This window comes from Phaseolus vulgaris, chromosome 2 (genome assembly GCF_000499845.2).
Source record: "Phaseolus vulgaris cultivar G19833 chromosome 2, P. vulgaris v2.0, whole genome shotgun sequence".
In the NCBI taxonomy this organism is placed as follows: Eukaryota; Viridiplantae; Streptophyta; class Magnoliopsida; order Fabales; family Fabaceae; genus Phaseolus; species Phaseolus vulgaris.
This window is the reverse complement of record NC_023758.2, coordinates 14,048,557-14,073,452: the sequence shown is the minus strand read 5'-3', so window position 1 is coordinate 14,073,452 and position 24,896 is coordinate 14,048,557. Positions and strand designations below refer to the sequence as shown.

The following is a 24,896-nucleotide window of genomic DNA, read 5'->3' as shown; positions in this document are numbered from 1 at the left end:
ATCGTGACCGCCTGAACCAGTGATGAGTTTAAAGAGACATTTTGAGGCTTCATTGATTGAGTAGTGACAAAGGTATTAATATTTTTCACTTTCATTTGTTGTTGGATAATCTTTAGTAGGTCTAAAGTGTTTTCAGGAGATACTTTAAATATATTTTTATAAGTAATTATGTTGGGTTGTTCATCATTGTCCTGTGTGTTCTTCCGTTGTTAGAGGTTTTAGAAAAGATAGTTATATTTGTTGGTTATTAATTCATATTTTATTAGCCTTAAATGTTGGTTATTAATTCAAATTTTATTACCCTTAAATTATTTACCGTTATTGTTGCATTAATGGTCAGTTTACAAAACTGTTAGTATTCCTATTTTATAACTTCCAGTAATTGTAATTTTATTATATGTATTATTGAAGTAAATCAAAATGAATAAATCAGTTCAACAATTTTGCAATTTCGTGCAATTACGTTCAATCAGTTTCTACAACCTTTTGTCATTTGTTATTTCCTTCAATTAGTTTCTACAACTGGTATCAAAGTCAGTCTGTTATCATGAACTCTACCCAATTATCAGTCTTTATCCTTGATGGAAAAAAATTAGAATCAGTGGTGTGTGCATATGAGAGTTTTGTTTGATTATCATCAGTTATGGGATGTCGTTAAGAGTGGAGAGTCTGCATTAGCTGATAATGCAACTGAGGCGCAACGAGTAACGCATCGTGACCAGAAGAAGAAGGACAAGAAGGCTTTATATCTCATCCATCAAGGGAAGAATGACGATACATTTGAGCAGATAGAAGGAGCCACAACTGCAAGTGAGGCTGGGATCATTTTGTCAACCAATTATAAAGGTGATGACAAGACCAAGAGGGTGCGTCTTCAAGCCGTAAGATGCCAATATAAACTGTTGCAGATGGAAACCACAGAGACTGTTGATGTCTATATAAATAAAGTTCTTGCCTTGACAAATCAGATGAAGACCAATGGTGAAACACATTCAGAGCAAGCAAAGGTGGAGAAGATTTTGGGGTCTTTAACTCCCAGATTTGAACATGTTATTGCCGCAATTGAAGAGGTCAACGACATTTCAACAATGACAGTAAGGTTATTGTCCGGTTCCAAACGAGCGCATGAGCAGCGGATGGATGACAATAAGATTGAAAAACCAATTAAACAGGCTTTACAAGCACAAGCCTAAATTGGTAGCTCCTATCATAAACACGGTAGTTCACGAGGCAAAGGACGGGGACGTGGTGGCAGCTATTCCAACAAAGGTCGTGGTGGCCAGAATCATGAAGGCGCTGAGCAAAATAACACTGATTCCAATCACAATCCAAGTTCAAATAACTCTTGGCGCGGAGGACGTGGTCGTGAAGGCCGAGGAGGCATGTATAATAAATCAAATGTTTAGTGTTATAACTGCCATAAACGCGACCATTATGCAAATGAGTGCAGATCAAAAGGTGATAATCATGCTGCCAATTGTGCTTAAGAAGATAGTAATCACGAACAGTATTAAGAGGATCATGCAGTACTAATGGCAGCCACATCAAATGAAAGTCCAAACAATCAGACATGGTATTTGGATACAGGTTGCACTAATCATATGTGTGGTCAAAAAGAGTTGTTTGCAGATTTGGATGACTCATTTCGCACAAAAGTGAAATTCGGTGATGGCAGGTTAGTTCCGGTGACTGGAAAATGGCGAATTCTTATCACATTGAAGAACGGTGATCACAGGTACATCTATGATGTTTTCTATGTACCTGATATGAAAAGTAATTTATTGAGTATGGGACAGCTGGTCGAAAAGGGTTACGTGATGCACATAGTTGAAAATAAATTTTCAATTCTTGATAAAGAAAGGTAATTTGATTCTTAAAACTTTTTTTTATCAAAAATCGCATGTTTCCAATAGATTTTCATATGGGTGATTTCAAGTGCTTGAATGCAATAGTGAATAATGAATCGTGGTTGTGGCATTTACGCTTTGGGCACTTAAATTTTCAGAGTTTGGAAAATCTCTCCAAACGAAATTTAGTGAATGGTTTACCCCATATTCATCACCCTGATCAATTGTGTGAGGCTTGCATTTTTGGAAAGAATCACAGGATACCATTTGTTAAGGAGCATTGGCGTGCAAAATTTCCTTTGGAGCTTGTTCATACAGAGTTTGTGGCCCGATGAACATATCATCAACTGGAGGTAATAAGTATTTTTTAACCTTTATTGATGATTTTTCAAGGAAAACCTGGATTTATCTATTGAAAAGCAAGGATGAGGTATTCCACTACTTTAAAATATTTAAAGCATTTGTTGAAAGACAGAGTGGTAGACTAATTAAGATGGTGCGTAGTGATGGAGGGGGTGAGTACAAGTCTAATGAGTTCAAGAGGCACTGTGAAGAACTTGGGTTGCAGCATAACATAACTTGTCCCTACACACCTCAACACAACGGAGTTGCCAAGAGAAAGAATAGAACAATCATGGACATGGCGAGGAGCAAGATTAAAGTGAAAGGTATGCCAAATTATTTTTGGGTTGAGGCCGTAACATGTGCAGTATATTTGATAAACAGATCACCCACTCGAAGTGTTCCTAACACAACTCCGATTGAGGCATGAAGCGGATTCAAACCCAATGTGCAGCACTTGAAGGTATTTTGGTCAATTACTTATGCTCATGTCCCCAAGGCAAGAAGATCAAAGTTGGATGATAAAATAGTGAAGACCATTTTCATTGGATATAAGCATGGGGGATACAAACTGTACAATCCAATGACAAAGAAGGTGATTGTTAGTCGTGATGTTACATTTGTCGAAGATGAGGAATGGAAATGGAATGCAGCAGCTAAAATGACAACGATATATTTACGTGTTGAACGATGATGTGAAAGATGGAATCACTCTTGAAGCACCTACAGCTCAAACTGAAACTATAATTCAACCTGAAGTTGGAGCTCTAATTGCAACTATGATAGAGCAACCAAGAAGGCAGCAACAACAACCTGTACACCTTCAAGATTGCGAAGTAAATCTTGATGATGAAGTTGATGACAATGGAGATTTGGTTCACTTTGCTCTTTTTTGCAGATTCAGAACCCGTGAGACTTGCAGATGCCATTCAACACCCCAAATGGCAAGAGGCTATGAATGAAGAATTGATGGCGATTGAGAAAAACAATACATGACAGCTCACTGGTCTTCCAAAAGGACATAAAGCAATTGATGTGGAGTGGGTGTACAAGATTAAAGTGATAGCAAATGGTGAGATTGATAGATACAAGGCAAGGTTGGTGACAAAGGGATTCGAGCAAAGAGAAGGCTATGATTACGAAGAAATATTTTCTCATGTAGCTCGAATGGAAACAGTGAGATTAATCATTGCTTTAGCTGCACAAAGGCAATGGAAAATTCACCAAATGGACGTCAAGTCTGCATTTTTAAATGGCCCACTTGATGAAGAGGTTTATGTAAAGCAGTCGTCGGGTTTCATACAATCTAGCAAAGAGGAGAAGGTGTACAAACTAATTAGAGCTTTATATGGTCTTAAACAGGCACCAAAAGCTTGGAACAAAAGGATTGATTCATTTTTTCATGCCACTGGATTCAAAAAATGTGCATTAAATCATGGTCTTTATGTAAAGACTAATGATTATGGAGATTTGCTAATTTTATGTCTTTATGTTGATGATGTGATTTTTACAGGAAGTAAACTCAAAATGATTGGTGACTTCAAGCATATCATGATGAAGGAATTTGAGATGACTGATCTCGATCTTATGTCCTACTTTTTGGGCATTGAAGTCATCCAAGGAGATGATGGAATCTTCATTCATCAGAGGAAATTTGTTGCTGAGTTTTTAAAGAAGTTTAAGATGGAGGATTCAAACCCAGTTAAGACTCCAATTGAAACTGGAATTAAGCTCACGAAGGAAGGTGATGGGCAAACTATAGATGCAACATACTTTAAGCAGATTGTTGGGAGCCTTAGATATCTCACATGTACTAGACCCGACATATGTTATGTTGTGGGATTGGTCAGTCAATACATGGAGTCACCTCGACAAGTTCATTTACAAGTTGTAAAGAGAATTATACGCTACATTAAAGGTACTACAACTTTTGATCTATTTTACTCTTCATCTAAGAAGATTGAGATCGTCAGATACTCAGGCAGTGATTGGGGTGGAGATTCAGACGAGAGGAAGAGCACAAGTGGTCATTGTTTTATAATCGGAAAGACTGTTTGTTTGTGGTCATCAAAGAAACAGTCAATTGTTGCATTATCTACTTGTGAAGCTGAGTATGTAGCAGCAACAGCAAGTGCTTGTTTATCAGTTTGGCTTAGCAATATCATGACTCAAATTGATTTTCATATAGATGTTCCAATTAAGGTTTATGTTGACAATGTCTCTGCAATTAATCTTGCAAAGAATCCGGTTTTTCATCAAAGAAGTAAACACATTGATATTCGATATCACTTCCTGCAAGACCAAGTTGGGAAGAACATGATCAAATTGAAATACTGCAGATTAGAAGATCAGATTGCAGATATTCTCACTAAGTCATTAAAGATCGATGCTTTGCTTTCATCAAGTTAAGAAATTTGTTGGGCATGAAGGTTGTTCCAAATCATAATTAAGGAAGGATGTTGGTTATTAATTCAGATTTTATTAGCCTTAAATGTTGGTTATTAATTCAAATTTTATTACCCTTAAATTATTTATCGTTACCGTTATTATTGCATTAATGATCCGTTTACAGGACTGTTAGTATTCCTATTTTATAGCTTCCAGTAATTGTAATTTTATTATATATATTATTGAAGTAAATCAAGATGAATAAATCAGCAGTTTTGCAATTTTGTGCGATTACGTTCAATCAGTTTCTACAACCTTTTGCCTTCTGTTATTTCCTTCAATTAGTTTCTACAATATTATACGACAACATGCAAATAAGTTTTTTGTATTGAATATAACATATTTGAAAATTTAATTTTCTTTTTCACTTTATGTATTCAGGGGTTTGTTGTTGGTAATTTTGGACAAGTAAGCAATCAGATATAACTGAACTTGGTATACCTGAACAAATAGAGTATATTGCATTTATGTTCATATAGTGTGTTATTTTCATGTATTAGTTCTTTAATTTCTGACTTGGTTCTGTGGATTAGTACTTGTTTTTCATTTAATTTCTTCACTTTGAAGTTTACTATGCAAATTTTAAATAATTCTGACTAAAATATTACAAAATTTACTTATTTTACTTCAAAGTTACAAGTAAACTTGAAGTCATGACCATTCAAAAAAAAATCTCCATCTTAATTGGTCGTGTTAGGGGAAGTTGATAAGTGTCATTATTTAGTGAAATTTCATGCAAAAAAGTTAGATATTTATTGATTTTAATTGTTGATTAACCTATGACTCAACCCTAATTTGAAAAATTATAATTTAATAATATAATTTGGAGTTATGAGATTAATAGAACTATTTATTCTCGATTTTGTGTTATTTTCAGTAAGTTAAGAAAAGATTAAGCAAAGGGATATATCATGAGTAGATATGTCACTTAGCTCAAGTCCAATTAGGTTAAATAAGGGCATAAGACAGAGAGAAATAGAGGAAGGAAATCCAAAGAGGTAGCCAACAAGGAGAAACGTTTTGAATCTTCTTCTCTTACTTTCAATCATCTTTTGGTGCATGTAATGACTATTATGAGTGACTAATTCCCTTCCTTAAAATTGAAGGTAATCAATTCAAATTCCTATGTATTGAAATAATATTTATCTATAATATTTTGTTCTTATTTGATATTGTTATTTTTATTTTATACTTAAAACTTGAATTTTTATTCTTGATTTAGATATTTGGGATTACCTAACCTAAATAAAAATACTTGATGAGATTTAATACTAAGAATAAATTATACTATATCAAATGCATTAGAAACCTAAATCTTCATATCTCTTAAATCAATTTATTGCATATATTTTAATATTTAGTAAGTTTTACACATTAAAATTTTAAGAAAACGGATGTTTCCTATACGCTATATAACTTAACCCAATTTAAGTTCTTTATCTGCAATTATACATATGCTTGAATTTGCTCGTCCAATTAAAATCCAACTTCTTCGTATGTTAACTAGTATTAATCAATTAAACTAAGTAATTTCTTAGTATAATATCTAAACTGAAATTAAAGACATTAGAGAATTTGTTGCTCATGGTTATCAGCTCAACAAGTAAGATCACAAACTAATTTACCGTGTATACTTTAGTATCATTCAATCATCTCGTAAATGTAATAGGAGAATACACAATTACCTAATTAAAATCAAAATGAACTTCAATTAAAATTTAAGATCAATCATATCCGCTAAAAAGTAGATTTGAATAGATATGGAAAAGAAAAAAGAAAATGTAAAGATAAAGCAAAACTCAATTGATTGACATAGAAAAGGAGTTCACCTTGATGTCTCCACACCCTAGATCCATATATTTTTTTATTGCTAAAATTAGCATGCATAGATTCATACGTTTAGGTTGGAAAATGGGAAAGACAAAAACTGTGATATTTCTTTTCTCTTTTAAATTCTTTAGATGATATAAGATTAATTATTAGCCTAGGTCCAAGCCATAGTTAGTGATTCCCTAGCACTATATGTCTACAGAAGCTTGATTGATGCATATATCAAGTGCTAAATAGCTAGGGTCTCATCGTTAGAACAAAGTGCCTAGTGCTAGCATTAGCATTTCAGCATTATGGTGTTGAATATTCATAGGAAAAAAATCTCTTTTTTTTTTCTTTTAATGTTTTGATGGTTGGATTCTTGCCACATAACTGTTTACTTTCTTCAAATTTCTTGTCACAGACTCTTTATCCTCCATCTTCATTTACTGCCTTCAATTCTATAATATGAAATCATTATGTGATCAAATGATAAAATAAAATGACAAAAGCAAAAATAAGGTAACCAAACACGTTAGGAAAACTTATTCTAAGATTAATTTAAGTGTTTTTAATCCGATATTTCCCAAAAGAAAATAATTAAAACAATACTTCCATTAATGTTTAAATAACTTGGGGGCATCCTTCTACTTTTACTAAATTTATAAATTAGTCATTATAATTTAAAACTATCTTTTTATAAATAAGGTTATTCAAAAATAAACTTCAAGTCTAACTCAACTTTACAGCATCGGCTTATAAAATGATATTTGTACTTAGATATATATTATGAACTAGTCTTGTCTCTAGTTCATGTGGGATCTCCAACACACCTCTATCATGTCAAGGTTGTCAACTCGTGCAGGGACTAGATATTTATGGGTGGTCCGATAGCGGATAACACGATAAGCCTAAGACACACTCTCACTAGGATAAACTTTAAATGACTTTGATATTATCTTAAGAAATGAAATTTAAGCTTAACTCAACCTTATAAACTCGACTTGTAAAGTGAAGTTTGCACATATTTATATACTATAAACTAATCTTATCTCTAGTCGTTGTGTAAATTTCAACAAAAGTTTAAACTTGTTCAAATGAGTCTATATTACTTAGTGTCAAATTAAAGAATCGGATTAAAAAAACTATTAGCACATTTCTGATGCATTAACAAAATAATTAAAAAATTATCTAATATGATATATTTCATAAATTTTCAATTCAATTCATACATCTATATATTTTTAATGGGTGGATATCCCAATCATCCATAAAATATAAACTTTTAAAAAATAGTTTTGAAAAATAAAAAAATTGAAACAATTTACAATATATTTTTTAAGAATTCTTTACTAAGTTAAATATAAGAAAGAATTAATTATGAACAGATTAGTTGGATTAGTTTTAATTTACTAAGTATTGATATAAAACTTATTAAATTTTTAGAAATAATGGATGAATCATTAATCATTCATAACATTAAATACATAAATTTGCTCTATTTTTTATACTTTTATAATAAATGAATTAGATAGATTTATTTGTGGATGGAAATGATGGATCATTACAAGAAACTCATTAAATAACAACTAATTTAGAGACAAAAAATAATTAGTCATTATATTGATTAAATTAGATATTATTTTATAAACTAAAAAATTATTAGTATTTAAAATAGTTTCTATTATTAATAAAATTTATAAAATAAATTTTAAATTGATATCTAATATTAGCTATCAAAGTTTTAACTATAACTATTTAGATTCTAAATTAGCATTTAATTAAATTAGTAACTAATTTATAATATAAAGTAATTAGTAGCTAAAATATTGGTATCTAATGTTATATATCAATTTAGAAACTACTTTATAAACTTTTATTACTAATAGAAACTACTTAGATACCAATAATTTTTTAATTTATAAGATAGTATCTAACTTAATCAATACAATGAATAATTATTATTTATTTCTAAACTAAATGTTATTTAATGATTTTCTTATCTTAATGGTAAATAAATGAATTTAAATTTTTTTAAAAATTAAGCATCACTTAGGTCAAGTCTTAGACTATATGTGAACCAACTTTAGAATAGGTAAACAAATATAAGATGATGCAACATTAAACAATATGACATTAAATGATGTAACATCAAACAAGTAACATCAGATGATCCAAAAACTATAAATTATATATCGTTGAAAACTTAAGAAATATACTTTGATAATGTTTAATTACATTTTGAAAACAACTTACCAATTAAAACAAAACAAAAAATTGATAAAATAATGTTACCAATAATATTTCATAATTAAAGTACCAGCTTCTAAAAATTGTCACTCTTTCATTTCAAAACATTATTTTGTGATTAAAAAGTCTAAACCAAAGCTTTTTAATTTTCTAACAAAACTAGTCTTATGGTGGAATAGAATGTAAGGTGTATTTTTTTATTAACTTATATTCATCCAAAGCCTAAGTTGAAAATTTTATGGATTTGTGTTCTAATTTTTTTTTTTTACATGGTTTCCTCTTTTACATAAATTTTCCAAAATAAAATTATGTAAAATAAAATTTAAAATTAATAAAATCATCTACATACACAATAGAGTCAATCAATAGTTAGTATAGAAAATAAACATATGTAAATATCAATAAAAAAAGGTAGAAGAATGATATTTTTTATTCCCCTTACCTAAATAAGTATAGATGATGATAAATAAGAAAATTTTAGCACCAAAGAGAAATATTTCTAAAATAAAAAATATATTATGTAATTTTTAATATATTATATAATTTCCAACATATTTTTGTTGATCATTTAAGTTGTATATTTATATGCTCCGTTCTGACTTTGTTTTTTTCTTTAAACAGATTTCTAAGTCATGCAGTGAAGGCAAAACTTTCTTAGAAGAATACTTATCTCTTTAAAGTCCAATATTGAACTTATTATTCTTGTGGAATAAATTATTGATAAGGAGAATGATGTACAATTATTATTCTATAACTAGGAAAAACTATAAGATGTTTTTAGCACCAACTTGCAAAACTTGGTCTTCTCCTGGAGCAAATGCTAAATGGAATTTTTAATAGAATTTTGACGATCAGAAGTAATTATCTTTTTTGAAAATTGTTTGGCTCTACTTACTAGTAAGAGGTTGGCACTTTAACCAACAACAAAAATTAAGGTTATGTTAGATTTAAAGATTATTTTTATTTTTGTGATGATACATTAACAACACTACAGTGTCAAACATTCACTTCACATACCAAAAAATTAATATTTTAATTATATTTAATTTATTTTTTAATTTAAAATATTATTATATTATTATAATAGAGTGTCAAGTGTAAGTTTTTTACTTTTTTGGGTTTCAACAAAATCTTTTCCTTTTCTTTTAGTGTAAGTGTTAAGATGTCTTCAATTCTAGTTGTTTTATTAGAGAAGGAACTTTCAGAGGTGTTTTTCTTTTACCTCATATTTGCTCATCAATGAAATCAATCACTTTAAATTTTTTAAATTAACTTAATAAAAAAACTCATTTTATGACTAAATCTATTTAAAAGTAATGTGTTATCATGCAAGTGAGGGATAATAACTAAACAGATATGATGTGGTAATGTCATTGTTACTAATGTGCCACTAACATAAGAACTCGTGTAACATATAAAAAGAATAAACAATAGAAAAAAAAAACAAAATACATAAAATTGTTTTTCAGGACCAGTTAGCCAACTCAGCAATTAGTATTTTTATTTTTTTTTCATTCTTAGAGTCACAAGATATAAAACATGGAATCGTTCATCTGTCCACAACATTTTGCTATCATTGTTGATATTTTTTGAAGTATGGATACAAAAGAATTGAGTGCTATTAACTCCGCGGTGGTCATTGTCGGCAGTTTTCTCTCTCACTTTGTTTTTTCTTTTCATTAATTACAACGAATATAAACCTTTCTTATCCTTTCTATTCACATCACATTCAAAATCCATGGCTTATTACTTGAGACGAGGAGCTTTCTTATTGGTTATTATTGTCAGAACTACAAAGTAATAATACTGCAAATTCATTTAACTTGAAAGATTACAATGAAATTGGGGTGTTATCATCCATTTTCTTAACAGAAAAAATGTTGGAATATGTTACGACAAAAATTCCGTTAGTGTTCCTTGAGAAAGCATTGCAAAATTGACGGAAAAAAGTGGTACCATCAACTTTCCTAAAGTTGTTCGTTCCAATGGAATTTCAGGGAAAATTTTAATTTTGGTTTGTTCTTTAACGGTGTGCAGTATAAGGGTATCCATGGATGTATGTGAGTGTCACAGTGTGGCAGCCAGCACCTTGATCTTAAGAGATTTGACAATGATTTGACGTTGATTGGTCACCAATAATTTCCAGCAGTTTTCCTTTCCAAATTCACACTCTGTGTGAAACCATCTGCCTATGAAGACTGCAATATCGTGTATTTTATTGGGTGGGTCCATAGAATGCATTATTTTTCAAACTAGTTGCATGACACGTGATTGACTCATCACAACATCATAGTTGTAACTTTTGGGGTCCTAAGAGTGCCACCTCTAATGATTTGCATCATTCACCAGTTGACACAGTCATTAATTAAACCTCTGCACAGAACTCAGTTTGGTTACATGTGAAATCCAAACTCTACTCTCACTGTGTTACCTGACAAAGATAGAATTTGCATGGATTAAGATGGTTGAAAGTTGGAACTCAGATCCTGCTTCTAATTTTTCAATGGTTGCCATATTTTCTTGGAAATTTTTCAACCTAAAGATTTGTATGTACCTTCTAAAAGGGGCAAGTACAGTTCCTAGATTGAAGCAAGCTTCTGAGCTTGTCCATTACTGTCAACATGAGTGTGTCAGCTATCAACTCTCAACTCTCAACTCTCAACCAATTAATTAATCATTGCATAGCAACTGAAAAAGATAGCATGTTGAAATTTTAGTTGCAAAGAAATTCTGTGACAAGAGAGCATTAGAATCCATTGTATATGGCAGGCTCTAAAGATCGCTTGTAGTAGAATGAAAAGCAAATGTTTTCTTATGCTTGAAAACTCGCTGAAAAGACAATCAAGTTCACTGATATGTTAGCTTGAGTAAACATGAAAAAGCATGTCTAAGACTTTGAACCAAACAATCTATTATTCAAATTCAAGGACATGGAATACCTGAAGTTTTCATTCCATATGATGTTTGATAGTGTGCTGTATATCACAGGAAGATACATAACATAACTTATTTTATCTTTAACATTAATGAATAAAACTGCTTTAAAAAAACTACAAAATTTTATTTTATTTTTAAAAAGCTAAAAAAAATACCAGAACATTATTCATTTATTGTATAGTATTTTTAAAACTGTTGTCATTCAATCCTGTTCAGTCATGAAATCCTATCATTATCTACTATAACTTCAGTACTCAAATTGATGTATGACTTGTATAAAGACACTTTTAAATGCAAGTTCATCTCTAACACGAAACATGTCTGTCACCTATTGATTTGGAAGTTCTATAGTAGGCAAAGCTTGTCTACAAGTCGTCTATCTTCAAGTGTTTCATCATTTTGTCCATAACTACTTTGCCACAAAAACTCAATAATACATAACCCTACCACGTACAAGCTGGTGGCTATGGCCCTTTTGTGCTGCAATCACAGTGCTTCCAAGAGGCACGTTGTTCCTGTCCCAGGTTGCTGGGTATAAAGCAACATCTAAAATAACGTTATCCATTATTACAAACTCCAATCTACCACCTCCTTAAAGGGAAAAGTCACTGACATTACCAAACACATTATTCTATCCAGTTACAAGTGACAATCCAAACAAGTTAACTATATGAAATCATGAAAATGACCAAATGCCAAAAAATGAGTGCTTACGGACCAAAGAGAAAACACATGAGGAATATACAGTGATCAAAATGGCATTTGCACCTTCTTTTCCAAATTTCACTAAAATAAAAATGCTAAAGCCTGGCTCCACACAGTTTTGCAAAAGCTAGCTCCCAGCATACCTAGGGTCTTGCATCAAAAAAGACTCCAGTCAAGAACCCTGAAGCTTGTAACAGCCAGTTTAAAGACGTCATCCATGGGCGTACATCCAACTTGAGCAGCTGGAACGGCTACACCAGCACCAACTGTGTCTGCGCTTTCGCTCAAAGGGCTGAAGACATAGAATATAATTAAAATATATGTAGCACATGACGTAGCTTTCATTAGTTCAGATGATATTTCATTTGATTTTTTATTTGATCTCTAATCTGCTTAACTCTAGCATTTGAAGATTTAAACGATCGATTACATGTTAACATATTGACCAGTAGGGATATTTTCAACCCAAAGGAGAGATAAATTGAACCTACATAATTGTGTATATATATCAGAATAAAAATCTTTTTTATTGGCACAAACCTCCTGATTTCTTATGTATGAATTAGAGAGGTCAAAGTAATGTCAAAAAGGGAACGAGTATAGGGTGTAATTTCATTAGGCTTTAAACTACAGGGATGAGCGTAATTAGTCCAAAAAAAGTTTGAACAAAACCTGAACATCCGCCTATAGAACTCACCCAATCAGTCATAACTTGAATTGCAGGACAATTTTGGGAAGAGCTTATTGTCATAAAAAAAAGATATTCTAGAACTTCCTGATAACACAGTAAAAGAATAACGGATTTAGGATTTAGGTACTCTGGTTTTCTACTATATTTGTTACTCTCTTGTAACAGTCGTTTTTTTTTCTGATACAGTTTTAATAATAGAAACTCCTTTCCTTTTCTTGCTTGTCTTTCTTGCACAGTATCCAGAGCTACCATGGTTTCCACCATTTTTTCTCCTACCCATAATTCTGAAAATTCTTCCATTGTTTCCTCTTCTCTTCCACATGTCTTCGCCTATCTCTCTTAAACTCACTGCTGACATAATCTGGCACACTATTAAAGAACTACAACTGTTCATGTTCTTGGAAGGCCAACATGTTTGGTCAAATATCTTACCAAAGTCAATGGCCTTCATGATATCATCGATCAAGAATATCTCAACTATGAGCAACAAGATCAACTCTTCATTGCTTGGCTTCCTGCCTCGATGGACTCGTCCATTCTCACTCAAATGGTAGATCTCTCCTCTTCATCCCACATCTAGAACAAATTGCATGTATATCATGCTTCTTAGTCAAGAGCCAAAGTGAAGAAACTAAAGATTCAACTATGTACACCTAAAAAGGATAGGATTGTTACAACTTATCTTCTTGATATTAAGAAGATTATTTAACGAATAACAATATTCAATTTAGTCAAAAAGATCCCATCTTTGATGTTCTGTGATGTCTGTGTTAGAGCAAAGATGCATCAACTATCTTCTAAAGACTCTGTTACAGTTTATCATATAGTTCCTTAGAATTGGTTTACATTGACATTTGGGGACTTGCTCCTGTGACTACTACAAGTGGTGCAAAATACTACATAACCTTTTTAAATGCTTATTCTAAATTTACTTGGATATATCTTCTTCACCCTAAATCTCAAGTTTCCTCTATGTTTATTCTTTTGAAGACCTTTGATAAAAATCAAACCAATCACTCCGATAATGCAGAATGATTCTTAAGCCTTTGCCTCTTCTCAATAAACATGGTATACACATTATGTTATTTATGGTTATTTTATACTTTATAGTATATTATATTATATTTATTGTCATATAATATATTATATTTAAGATTATTATAAAAAATATTATCTTTAATATTTATTTATTTTCTTAAGTAAAAATTTAATATTATCTTAAAATATTAATCTTTAATAAAACTTTAATTTACTATTTAAAAATAGGTTTAAATTATAAAAAATATTTTTTTTTTTAAATTAAAATAAAAATATAATATTTAAATTATAAAAAAAATACATAATATTATATAATTATATAATAAATCGTATTTAAATTCAAATTGAAAAATAGAAATTAAATAATAATATTAAATCCAAAATAAAAAGTCACTCTTTGCCGGATTCCTCATCCTCTTTCTTCTGTCCCTCACTCTACATCACCTTTCATCGGTGCCACCACCACCGTCGTGCCCACATCATCCCCCACGTCGCTCATATCCAAGGAAATTCTGGAGATCGTTCACGTTCCCCTGCTGTTCGACGTCGTCAACCTCTCGCCTCCAAAGACGGAAGCCCGAGCCACCGCCGTATTGTACTCAGTGGGAAGAGTATGAGAATTGTGAGCTTGTGTGAAATAGCATTGTCACTACAACTTACGATGTCGTTTTCTCTTTTCTTGCTAGTTTTTTTGTGTGACAAACGTGTAAGGAGGTGGACAATGTCATCTCCGACGTGTCAAAAAGTTGGGTCGTGTCCAACCCAAGGAAGTGTGTATGACACCGTGTCGTGCACGTATCTACTGTGTGTCCCTGTCGGGCATGTGTTCGAAGCGCAGAAGCGAGGCTGTAACAATCCCTTTATATCAAAAGTAGCATGCCTATAACTGTTATAAAGCCACATTTTGCAGCTATGACTTTCGATTGTCATATGCAACCTGTTTTTTCACCTTTATCTTAACCTACACCAAATACATCACATGCCACATGAAATACTAGCTTCTACACCTCTTAATGATATTTCAACATCAATTGCTTTGAATGATAATTCCCCTACATCTGCATCTCAAAATGATGTTCCAACTTGCCTTGTTCACAATGTCCATTTCATGATCACAAGATCAAAACTAAGTATTTCCAAACCCAAACTCTTCACTATATCTACTTCCATTGAACCAACTACTATTAAACAAGCTTTAATTGACCCTCATTGGTTCAATGCTATGCAAACCGAGTATAATGCTCTCAATCAAAATGGAATATGGACTCTCACTAATCTTCCACAAGGAGCAACCTTGTAGGGTGTAAATGGGTTTTTTGAAACAAAAATAATGCAAATGGCACTCTTCAACGATACAAAGCCTATTAGGTTGCAAAAGGTTTTCATCATGTACATGGATGTAATGACAAAGAGACATTTAGTCCCTTGATCAAGCCAACACAGTTCGGATCCTGCTTGCTCTTGCAGTTTCCTCTAGCTGGCCAATTCGATAAATTGATATAAACAATGTCTTTTTGCACAGTGAGCTTCAAGAGACAATTTTCATGTAGCAACCACCAGGTTTTATCTCCTCCAATCCTAGTCAAGTTTGTAAACTGCACAAAGATATGGGCTTAAACAAGCACCATGTTCTTGGTTCCAAAAATTAAGCAACACTTTAATCCAAATGTGATTCTCTTCTACTAAGAGTGATCCTTCTTTATTTACACATTTTCAGAATTTATCCACTCTTTTCATTTTAACATATGTAGATGATATTATTGCCACTAACTCTTCTACATGTGAAATCACTTCTCTAATTTCTTCACTCCACAATGTGTTTGCTTTAAAAGATCTTGATTTTGTACACTGTTTTCTTGGCATAGAAACTACATGGATATCATTTGATCATCTACATCTCTCTCAAACCAAGTACATTAAAGAAATCTTGCAATGTGCAAACATACATGAAGGTAAAGCTCAACCCACTCCTATGATCACATCTCTTCGTCTAACACAATATGGTTCAACATCCTTTGAAGATCCAACTTTATGTTGGTCCATTGTTGGAACTCTCCAATATGTCACCATCACACGACCTGAGCTAAACTTCTCTCTTAACAAAGTTTGTCAGTATGCATCAATCGAAGGAACATCACTGGAAAGCACTGAAACGAATTCTTCGTTATCTTGCTAGTAGTATTCATTTTGGCATATCATTGCACTCTTCATATAATCTTTCTAATGTAGGATAGTGATGCAGATTGGGGATCAAATCTAGATGATAGCAACTATACAACAGGTTTTTGTATCTATCTTGGATCCAATATCATTTATTGGGGATCAAACAAGCAAATAGTTGTTTCACATAGCAACACATGTAGATTATCACAGTGTCGCTAGCACTCTATCTGAAATACGGTGGATATCTTTTTTGCTTCAATAGTTGTGTTTAGTCACTATTGTTCCTACTATCTATTCTGACAACGTGGGTGTTGTTCTCCTCTTAGCCAATCCGGTCATGCATTCCTAAAGCAAACATTTTGAACTTATCTTCATTTTGTTAGAGATCATGTTCAACATAAGCAAGTTCGTCTCATCCATCTCCTTGGACCAAGTAGCAGACATATTAACCAACCTTATTTCTACCACTTCATTCAATAGTTTTAGACATAAACTTAAGGTGTCAATCAATCACACCTTCAGTTTAACAGGGGGTGATAACACATTAAAAGAATAATTGATTTAGTTATATCAGTTACTTTGGTTTTCTATATATGCTTGCTACTCTTTCTTGTAAGAGTGGGTTTTTCTTATACAATTTTCAGAAATAGAAATTCCTTTCCTTTTCTTGCTTTTGTCTTTCTTACACTTACTTTATAACAATTGGCTCATATGCAGTGACTAGAACATCAGTATCAACTTCTTTAAGACGTAAATTTGCCAAATAAACCTGAAAAAATGAATCAAAGATCAATCGATGTAGGAACAATGTCAAATTAGCATTAGCAAATGTTGAAGTAATGCAGAACCTACTTTCACAATATTTTGTGCTTCCCTTCCTTGCCGACCTTTAGAAATAGCCTGCCAAAAATTACATATGACAATAAGTGATTAAAAACATGTGCAGTGGCACAAAACTCTTGAAAACACTCACATGCACATATTATGTATAGAACAATCTTGCAAAATGGTCATATGAAAAAAGTATCAATTTTCTCTTACAAGAAATAAAAAGACAGCTACTGAAATGGGAATAGATGGTCGAGATCATATTTTTAACCTTCAAGTGAGTTAAATTGATATTAACATCCAAAATGCAATCAGCCAGAGTATCAAATTTAGCTAGTACAAATAATCCACTATTAAAACACCGATAATATAACTAACACATGTATTTTCGCTTGTATAGCTTCAAGATGAATATCAGACAAAAAAATCTTTGTAAATCCAAAATAACACAAACACATAGGAAATAATATGCAATTCAAAAATTTCCCTGGCTTCAGCAACAAAAGTTTTATCCTACTATGTAAAGTTAGCTAGTTTCCCCTGTCTTGAAGTTACTAAAATCCAAGAGTATTTTCTGTTGTTTGCAAGTCAAGACTGAGAAATAAGGATCATTTTTGCAAGTTCAAACAACTTGTAGGGTTCAGATGGATTAATGAAAAGCTGGCATGTTTGTAATATTGCAGTCTATAATCTATAATAAAAATAATAGGAATCTTTAAAAAGGCTCAGACAATCAAGGCACTAAATTGTAGCCTTCAAATTATTTTTACTGAAATAATAATATAAATAAATGGCGCAGCTGGGGAAACAAACATTATTTTCACACAAAAGATTTCTAGGGCTTCATCTTTATTTAGCTTATATGCAGATCAGATGTTTGGGCCAACTACAATATGCAGCTTTATAACCATGGAGAGGCACGTGACATGTCTGATTCAAGAGGGTTATTGAGTAAATTGAACATATCATAGATGGAACTCAATGTCGCATTTGATAATGTCAGATTCAAAATAGACATATACAGAGGCATATATATCAAACCAAATGTTAATCATTATTCCCAGATAAATGCCCGAGTTCTTCACAATACAAGCAGAATCCATAAAATCAATAAATTACAGGCATGGATTGGAAATTTAAACACTATGCAGAAAATAAGGAGATCAACACATGTGAATATCTAAGAAAGTGGTAAGCAGACTAAAAACTATCCTTCATCTGTAAGCAAGTCGTCCAAGCATCACTACACTGGAAAAATTCATAAGCAAACTTAGACTGACACTGATGAATAGGCAGCTAAATTTTCTCCATATTAGTGCAAAATCTTAAGGGTGGATCTCAATTTAATAGTATTGAGGTATGGGTGGCCAACAAGATGCAAAATCAAATTAACAAATACAATTAACACAGCAGTAAAAAAAGAGGCTACAATACAAGTACATAAGTAATCCTTGTGATAAAGATATCATCAAATAATATCAAGATCAAGAGTAATAAATAATAAAAACTAGATAAGCAGGAAGTTAAGTGGATTCAGTTTTGGACTTGTAGCATTGTTTTTTCACACCCTCAATGTGTGAATAATGAATACAGAAAATAACAACGCGAATGCAAGTATATTGTGAAATCTAATTAACAATCCAGAGGAGTCATAAGAAACAATGTATGAACATTAATGCCAAGATGACTCATTTAAATGATCAGGAAATGATGTAGAAACATAAATCAAGGTCAAAACAAACATGGAAACATTACCATCTGACCCACTGCAGTTGTTACAACTGCAGGAGTATTGTAGTATGTCAAACCAGGTGCTTCCAGGACTCCTGACTGCTCAATAACCTGAGCAATTTAAAGGGGAGACATGATCATGAGACACAATAACTTAGATAATCATGAAACACAGTAAAATTTTGCAACAAATAAAACATTAAATGGATAGCTTTAAAAGAAAGCTATCTTCTCTTAAAGAAGTTCCTTTTCCTGTTAATGTGTGCCGGGAGATGATACATGCTCTCACACAGCAATTGAAATAGTGCAATGCTTTGATAAATCAAATCACTTTGGAATTAAAAGGAAAAATATCACAAACAATGTTTATAGTGAGCTGAGAGGGAAAACAGAGTCTTCCAAACATCAATGACAGGTAAACCTCCTAAAATACATAGAAAACATTCAACAAAGTTAAAGATCATATACCGTTAGGCAACAAACAAACTTTTATAAGAAAACTTTGATAAATTAAATACGATAGAAATTATGGCACCCTTTATGGAACTAAATCAACCATGCCCCCAAAGCATATTTTTTTCACTGGATATAATACAGTGTGGTAAAAGCAAAACAATCAAATATTCAGAAAACATACCTACTGTTGGTATCACTCATTCAATCCACAAATCTTCTTTGCCAACACATAGGATATGATGAGCTTAATAAAATTCAATTTCCATATACCAAATTACAGAGCAACACTTCAACAATCTGATAATATGACGAAACCATAATGAAATGACGACATACCAGAGTTCCTTCAGCATCCTGTTCACTAGCAAGGTCTTGAAGAAACCATACAGCACTCCCATTATCAGCAATGTCAGGCTTGAATTCCAAAACCTCAATGATCAAGCTTTCGTCTCGATTCGGGTCTGCGAACACCTCCTACACAGCATCAATACCCAAAAATCAAGTCAGCAAAAAGATTAAGGAAAACATAGATTACAATCAAATAGAAAAAAGCATGACAAGACCTGATGACCAGGTACTTCTCGAATGTCGCTGACATCCTACAAGAAATAACCATAACCTTAATTTCAACAAAACTAAAGTCACAGACAGTGTCTTCCAATATAAGGAAAATGCAAAACAAAACAAAACAAAAATGAATGACCTGGAACCTGTTGGGGAACGTGCAAGATATTTTGCCACCAAATAAAGGGTGTTGGTAAGTAATATCTTGTGGCATATTTGCACTAATGAAAAGAACAGGGGACAGCACCTCAACCACCCTAGTTTACATCAAAAGCGCAAAATCACCACCCCATGTAAGCAATTCACGTGAACCAAGTTAACGGAACCCAAAAAATCAATTCTTTTTTATAATTATTGATTTAGGGAACGATAAGTTGGTAGTTAACCCCACATGAAAGTGCAAAGCTAAACACAGTAGTGGCTATAAAAAACATTTGAGATTACGAAAAACACAGCAGAGAATCCAAATTCGGAGTAAAAATACCTGGAGGAATCAAACTACGCGAGAAGAAGCACCAGCAAAGGTAGAAGCACCAGTATGTTCTTCTGCCACTGCTACCTAGAGTAGGTTTAGGCAGCCCAGCCCATTTTGGCCCACCTACTAACCGGGCTGACCCGGCCCACCTGAAATGAAGCTGTAAACATTTTGTCCGTTCCAGCCCACCAGGGTTGGTGGGTTAACCCATTTAAACCCACTCTAGGTCAGAGAATCAACACAATAACCTACCTGAGGATGTCACGAGGCGGAGGCCGTCGCAGGTGATCGGGGAGGCCGCAGCTCGTTGTTGCGGGCGCCGTTGACGCTCGTCGCGTCTTCGCCGGACTAGGCGGCGGCGTGAGGCAGTGTGCGGCGGCGTGCAGAGAGTTAGTGCTGTTGAGAGAATGTGAGAGTTATACCAGCGTTTTGGAGTGAGACCAGTGTGTGAGAGTGAAGAGTGAGAGAGGGTGAGGGAGAGTGGGTGGTCGTGTATTGGGCTGGGCTTGGTGGACCTAATGGGTTGAGTGAGAGGGAGTGTAAAAGTTAAGATGGGTTACATAGGGCTTTCACTTCGTGCAACTTCATATCTTTCACCTGCACCATCCATTTCTAAAAAATGTTCAGTTTGGCCTTTTATGTTTTATAATTCGTTCAACTTCAAAAACTTGGGCACTTTTGAGCTTTTGCTTTGGATATTGGATTTCACAAATATTATTATTGTGAGAACCGAAAGTTTAGGGGTTGAAGTTTGCTAGATTTTTTTATAAGTTTTTCATTTTCTTATCAAAATATTATGATTTCTCAGTTACTTCCAATTGAGAAATTCAAAATAAAATGTCATATTCAATATTGATTACATGATCCAAAATTTTAATTATGTCATTTTATATCATACAATCCATAATTCCATAATTATAACATATTGAAGTATAGATTATACAATTATAGAGAAATCTATTTTATTATATAATTCGGAATTGTAATTTTAGCTTTTGTTTTTCGATTAATTAATATGAAACTATAAACTTGAGTTTGTTTTTTCACTTTTTTTTATCTCGTGGGTCTCTAAAAACTATAGGTGTTATCATTTAATTGGCCAACAAGAACATCGTTCACCTTGTAGGACTCATAGACGATATGTTGGTCTGAGTTAATGAACTGATTTTTCTAGTAGATTTATACATTCAGAACATGGATGGAGGAGATTCACCCACTAGTGAAACCACCATATCCGGGGCAGTTCCTTCTTAAAGGCATCGATAACCAAGATTGATGTATGATAACACTGGATTTGTTCATGTTTGTATAGGTTTATTGCATTCTCCAATAACTTTTATATTTGTTATTTCTTAACATAGATTTGAATTTTCTATAGAAAATTAGAGTTGTAATAAATCTAGTATAAAAATTGTGTTTTCAGCTAAAAGGTTTGTATATACCATATGATCAATTGATTCAATGATGATAACCTTTCAAGTTGATCTTTGTTGCAGTAGATTTCTAACTTATGGACCTTCAATGAAGATAATTGGACCATGAAGATTTGAAGTTTTGAGCTAAAAAGAACAAATCACACAAATTTATTGAACAAAGTGTCTTAGACGGTGTAGGAGCTGGAAGACAATCTAGGGTATGATATCTTTGTAATAGATTTTCTTGGGTCCAAGTTTTGTTACAGTTTAGGTCCATCCATTTGTAGTTTTAGAACATTATAAATAGGTAACTTTAGACATACTTAGATACATATATGCTTAGACACTTAGATACGCTTCTTTAGTTATGTTTACACTTACTTAGGAGTATGCGGTAGTTAGTTAGTTTTCTATTTTTACAACAATTCATTTATGTATATTCGAGTTTTTCTACTTTCTCGTCTTCTACTTCTCTTTACCACTTTCGCTTCTTCAACTTTACATTTGGAAGATAATTGAATTTTGGAAATGGGTAACAACAAATTTTAAACCGTATTAGACAATGTTGTGTTCAAATTGTTTTCTTCTTTGAAATTGTTTTAGAATTTTGTTCTTAATTGAGATTTGTTTTCTTTGAATATACAAATTGAATGGTTCTATATTTTCTTCATTAAACAAGTAATCTAAATTTGTGTTTCTTGCATTCAATGTTGAAGATGACATGATCATGGTTTCCATTTACTATCTCGCATTTTTTTAATGAATTTTTCTTGTCTTTACTATAGTTCCTTTAAATTTCTACGTTTAAAATTATATGCTTAAATTTCACAATTTCAATTTCAGCCATGTTCAGTTTCCAATTTCTACATTTTTAATTCATTAAATGGTCTTTGTTACATTCCTTTTGTTTATTTTCGATTTCTCTTGTTTATAATTTTTTCATTTATATTTATGGACTTTTACATTCTTGCCTTTTATATTTTCATTAACTTTCAATTTTCCATTGGTACACTTTATTAGGTAATCTAGTAGAGGATTGTTCATTAATTTGATGGTTGCACTTAGTCTTTTTGATTCATGAAATGATTTATGTTTTTCTTAGTGTTTTAAAATTCCAATTGTAGTTTTAATTCACTTTTACATTCAGACATTATTTTAAACATTTAGTAGTTTCATTTGAAGAGTCTAATACATTTCCATTTTTTGTTTCGTTACAACAATTTTGTTTTTTTTTTGTCATTTTAATTCCAATTCTTAATTGTCATTAATTTTCATTTTCAATTTTTAAAGTTTTTGTTCGTTCCTTTTACTCAATTTCAATTATTTTCGATTTTGATATTTCGTGTTATACTCTATTTTCTATTATTTACATTTGTTGTTTTCGTGAATTCCATTATTCCCCTAGTTTTAATTTGTTTGAGGAAAATATGAAGCAAGGGAAATGTATGCTAGCAACTTTGGGGATTTGACCTAGGTTAACTTTATACTACATTAGGAAAAGCTTAGTTTTTGTTTCAAAACTATACACAACTAAGTGGTTATCGATGTGCATGCATGCATGCTTATTATGGAATTCAGTGATAGTCTATTACAATTTAACATCCTAAATGCTATAAAACATTCTATTCAAGATCACTCTATTTATCATATTGACAAGCTTTTTGAAATTATGGATGATGATTTGCTTGAGTTTCTTGGAGATTTGAATTTTTCTGATTTTACTAATACTGAATTAGACGAGTTCGTAATGTGTAATGATTTTGATAATAGTTGTGCCACAAATTATAATATTGATGCACCAACAAAGTCATTTGAGCCAGAATACACAAGCTCAGTTATAGTAGTTATATATAAAAGCGTTTGAACCAGTAGATTTACCAGTTGCTAAAATTTCTCTCAACACTAGATAGTTACCCTCTATCATCTAGCCACCATTATTGGAACTAAAGCCACTTTGATGTGAGCTGACTTTAGAATTGCACATTTTTAGAGGTTTTTACTTGGATATTATGAATTTTTTTTTATTAACAAGATATGGTGAAACTTAATGAAGATTATCATTGGACACGAACTTAACCAAGTGGTTAAGTAACTGTGAAGATTATCTTCAAAAGATCAAAAGAAAAACACATATACTATGATGATGATTTCGGAACAATTCACATGATAAAAGAGAAAGAATTAACCGAATGAAAATATAAGAGAATGGAAACAAAGGAATGAATAATAATGGCGGAAAATAATAGCAAATAAAGGAAAAGCGAAAAGAGATAAAGAAGTTTATGGAGTGGAGAGAAAGGTAGTGAATCACACCACTTGGAGGAGGAAGTTCCAAGATGAGTGAAAATGTGAGTCACCAGTTGTAGCCATCTCTGCCAAGATAAGACTCAGAGGAACTTAGGAGAACTCAAGACTCACTCAAGCAAAGTTTCTTTACTATTCATTCTAATGTGTTTTTACAAAAGGAAGGAAACCCTATTTATAAATACAAGTTCCTTGGTAAGTAAGAGAGGCACAAAGGGGGGTGATAATGATGAGCACATTCCAGAAACTAGGTCTAGCCAAGGGTGTCGCACATGTGGAAGAATCCTTCTAGAAATTAGGTCAAAAGTGAGCACATGGGGGAAGGGCGGCACATGGGGACTTTTTCTAGAAGTTAGGTCAAAACGTAGGTTTTGGCACAAGTCCAATTTATGCCAATTAAACCTTAATCTACTGAAAGAAAAAACATGAAAAATAGTTGGTGATCAGGTCCAATTGTGTGGGCTTTGCTCCTGGTAATCCTCTGAGGTAGAAGAGGCTCTAAGTCACTGGCTATGAACTGAGTCTGACCTGGCCCTGGGTTCTATGTCATGCTCTTGGTCATCCTTCTGGAAGATTGGGCTAGCTCAGTGGGTGCTCTATCAATCAGAATCTCACCACACTCCCTTCCCACCTCAGTATTCTTATTTGAAGGATGGACAAAAGTTTCCACTAATCATTTCCACTGCTCTTTCTAATGATCAAGAACAAAACCTGCTGCAAGTAATTAGGAAGGCACTTAGATGACACTTGTAGACATTTTAGGTATTAAACCCTCCATGTGCATGCATAGGATTCGATTGGAGGAGGGAACAAAACATGTGAGACAACTTTAGAGAAGATTTAATCCTTATATTCTTGATGTGGTCAAGAAGGAGGTCACCAAGATGATACAG

The 24,896-nt window shown here is 32.5% G+C and overlaps 2 protein-coding genes across 2 annotated transcripts; one reads left to right on the top strand and one right to left on the bottom strand.

Moving 5' to 3' along the window:
- The first annotated feature begins 614 nt into the window (after window positions 1–614).
- Window positions 615–1,193, top strand: LOC137809063 (uncharacterized). The gene has a single exon (XM_068610205.1). The coding sequence runs from the start codon at window positions 615–617 to the stop codon at window positions 1,191–1,193; it is 579 nt and encodes a 192-aa protein (XP_068466306.1).
- Window positions 1,194–12,215: 11,022 nt separating this feature from the next.
- Window positions 12,216–20,898, bottom strand: LOC137810767 (uncharacterized). The gene is made up of 9 exons (XM_068612189.1): window positions 20,537–20,898; window positions 20,294–20,433; window positions 19,949–20,066; window positions 19,809–19,844; window positions 19,582–19,719; window positions 18,814–18,900; window positions 17,083–17,130; window positions 16,923–16,999; window positions 12,216–12,630 (listed from the first exon to the last, which is right to left on the bottom strand). Exons 3-9 carry the CDS (start codon window positions 20,021–20,023, stop codon window positions 12,495–12,497), a joined length of 597 nt encoding a protein of 198 aa, XP_068468290.1. The 5' UTR covers window positions 20,024–20,066; window positions 20,294–20,433; window positions 20,537–20,898; the 3' UTR covers window positions 12,216–12,494.
- Between the last annotated feature and the right edge of the window lie 3,998 nt (window positions 20,899–24,896).

Excerpts from the sequence above, each read along its gene's own strand:
- LOC137809063 (XM_068610205.1), top strand. The coding sequence starts at position 615 with ATGAGAGTTTTGTTTGATTATCATCAGTTATGGGATGTCGTTAAGAGT.
- LOC137810767 (XM_068612189.1), bottom strand. The coding sequence starts at position 20,023 with ATGCCACAAGATATTACTTACCAACACCCTTTATTTGGTGGCAAAATA. Across the intron at positions 19,845-19,948 it reads CGTTCCCCAACAGGTTCCAG|GATGTCAGCGACATTCGAGA; the intron begins GTCATTCATTTT and ends TATTTCTTGTAG. Across the intron at positions 19,720-19,808 it reads GAGAAGTACCTGGTCATCAG|GAGGTGTTCGCAGACCCGAA; the intron begins GTCTTGTCATGC and ends GATGCTGTGTAG.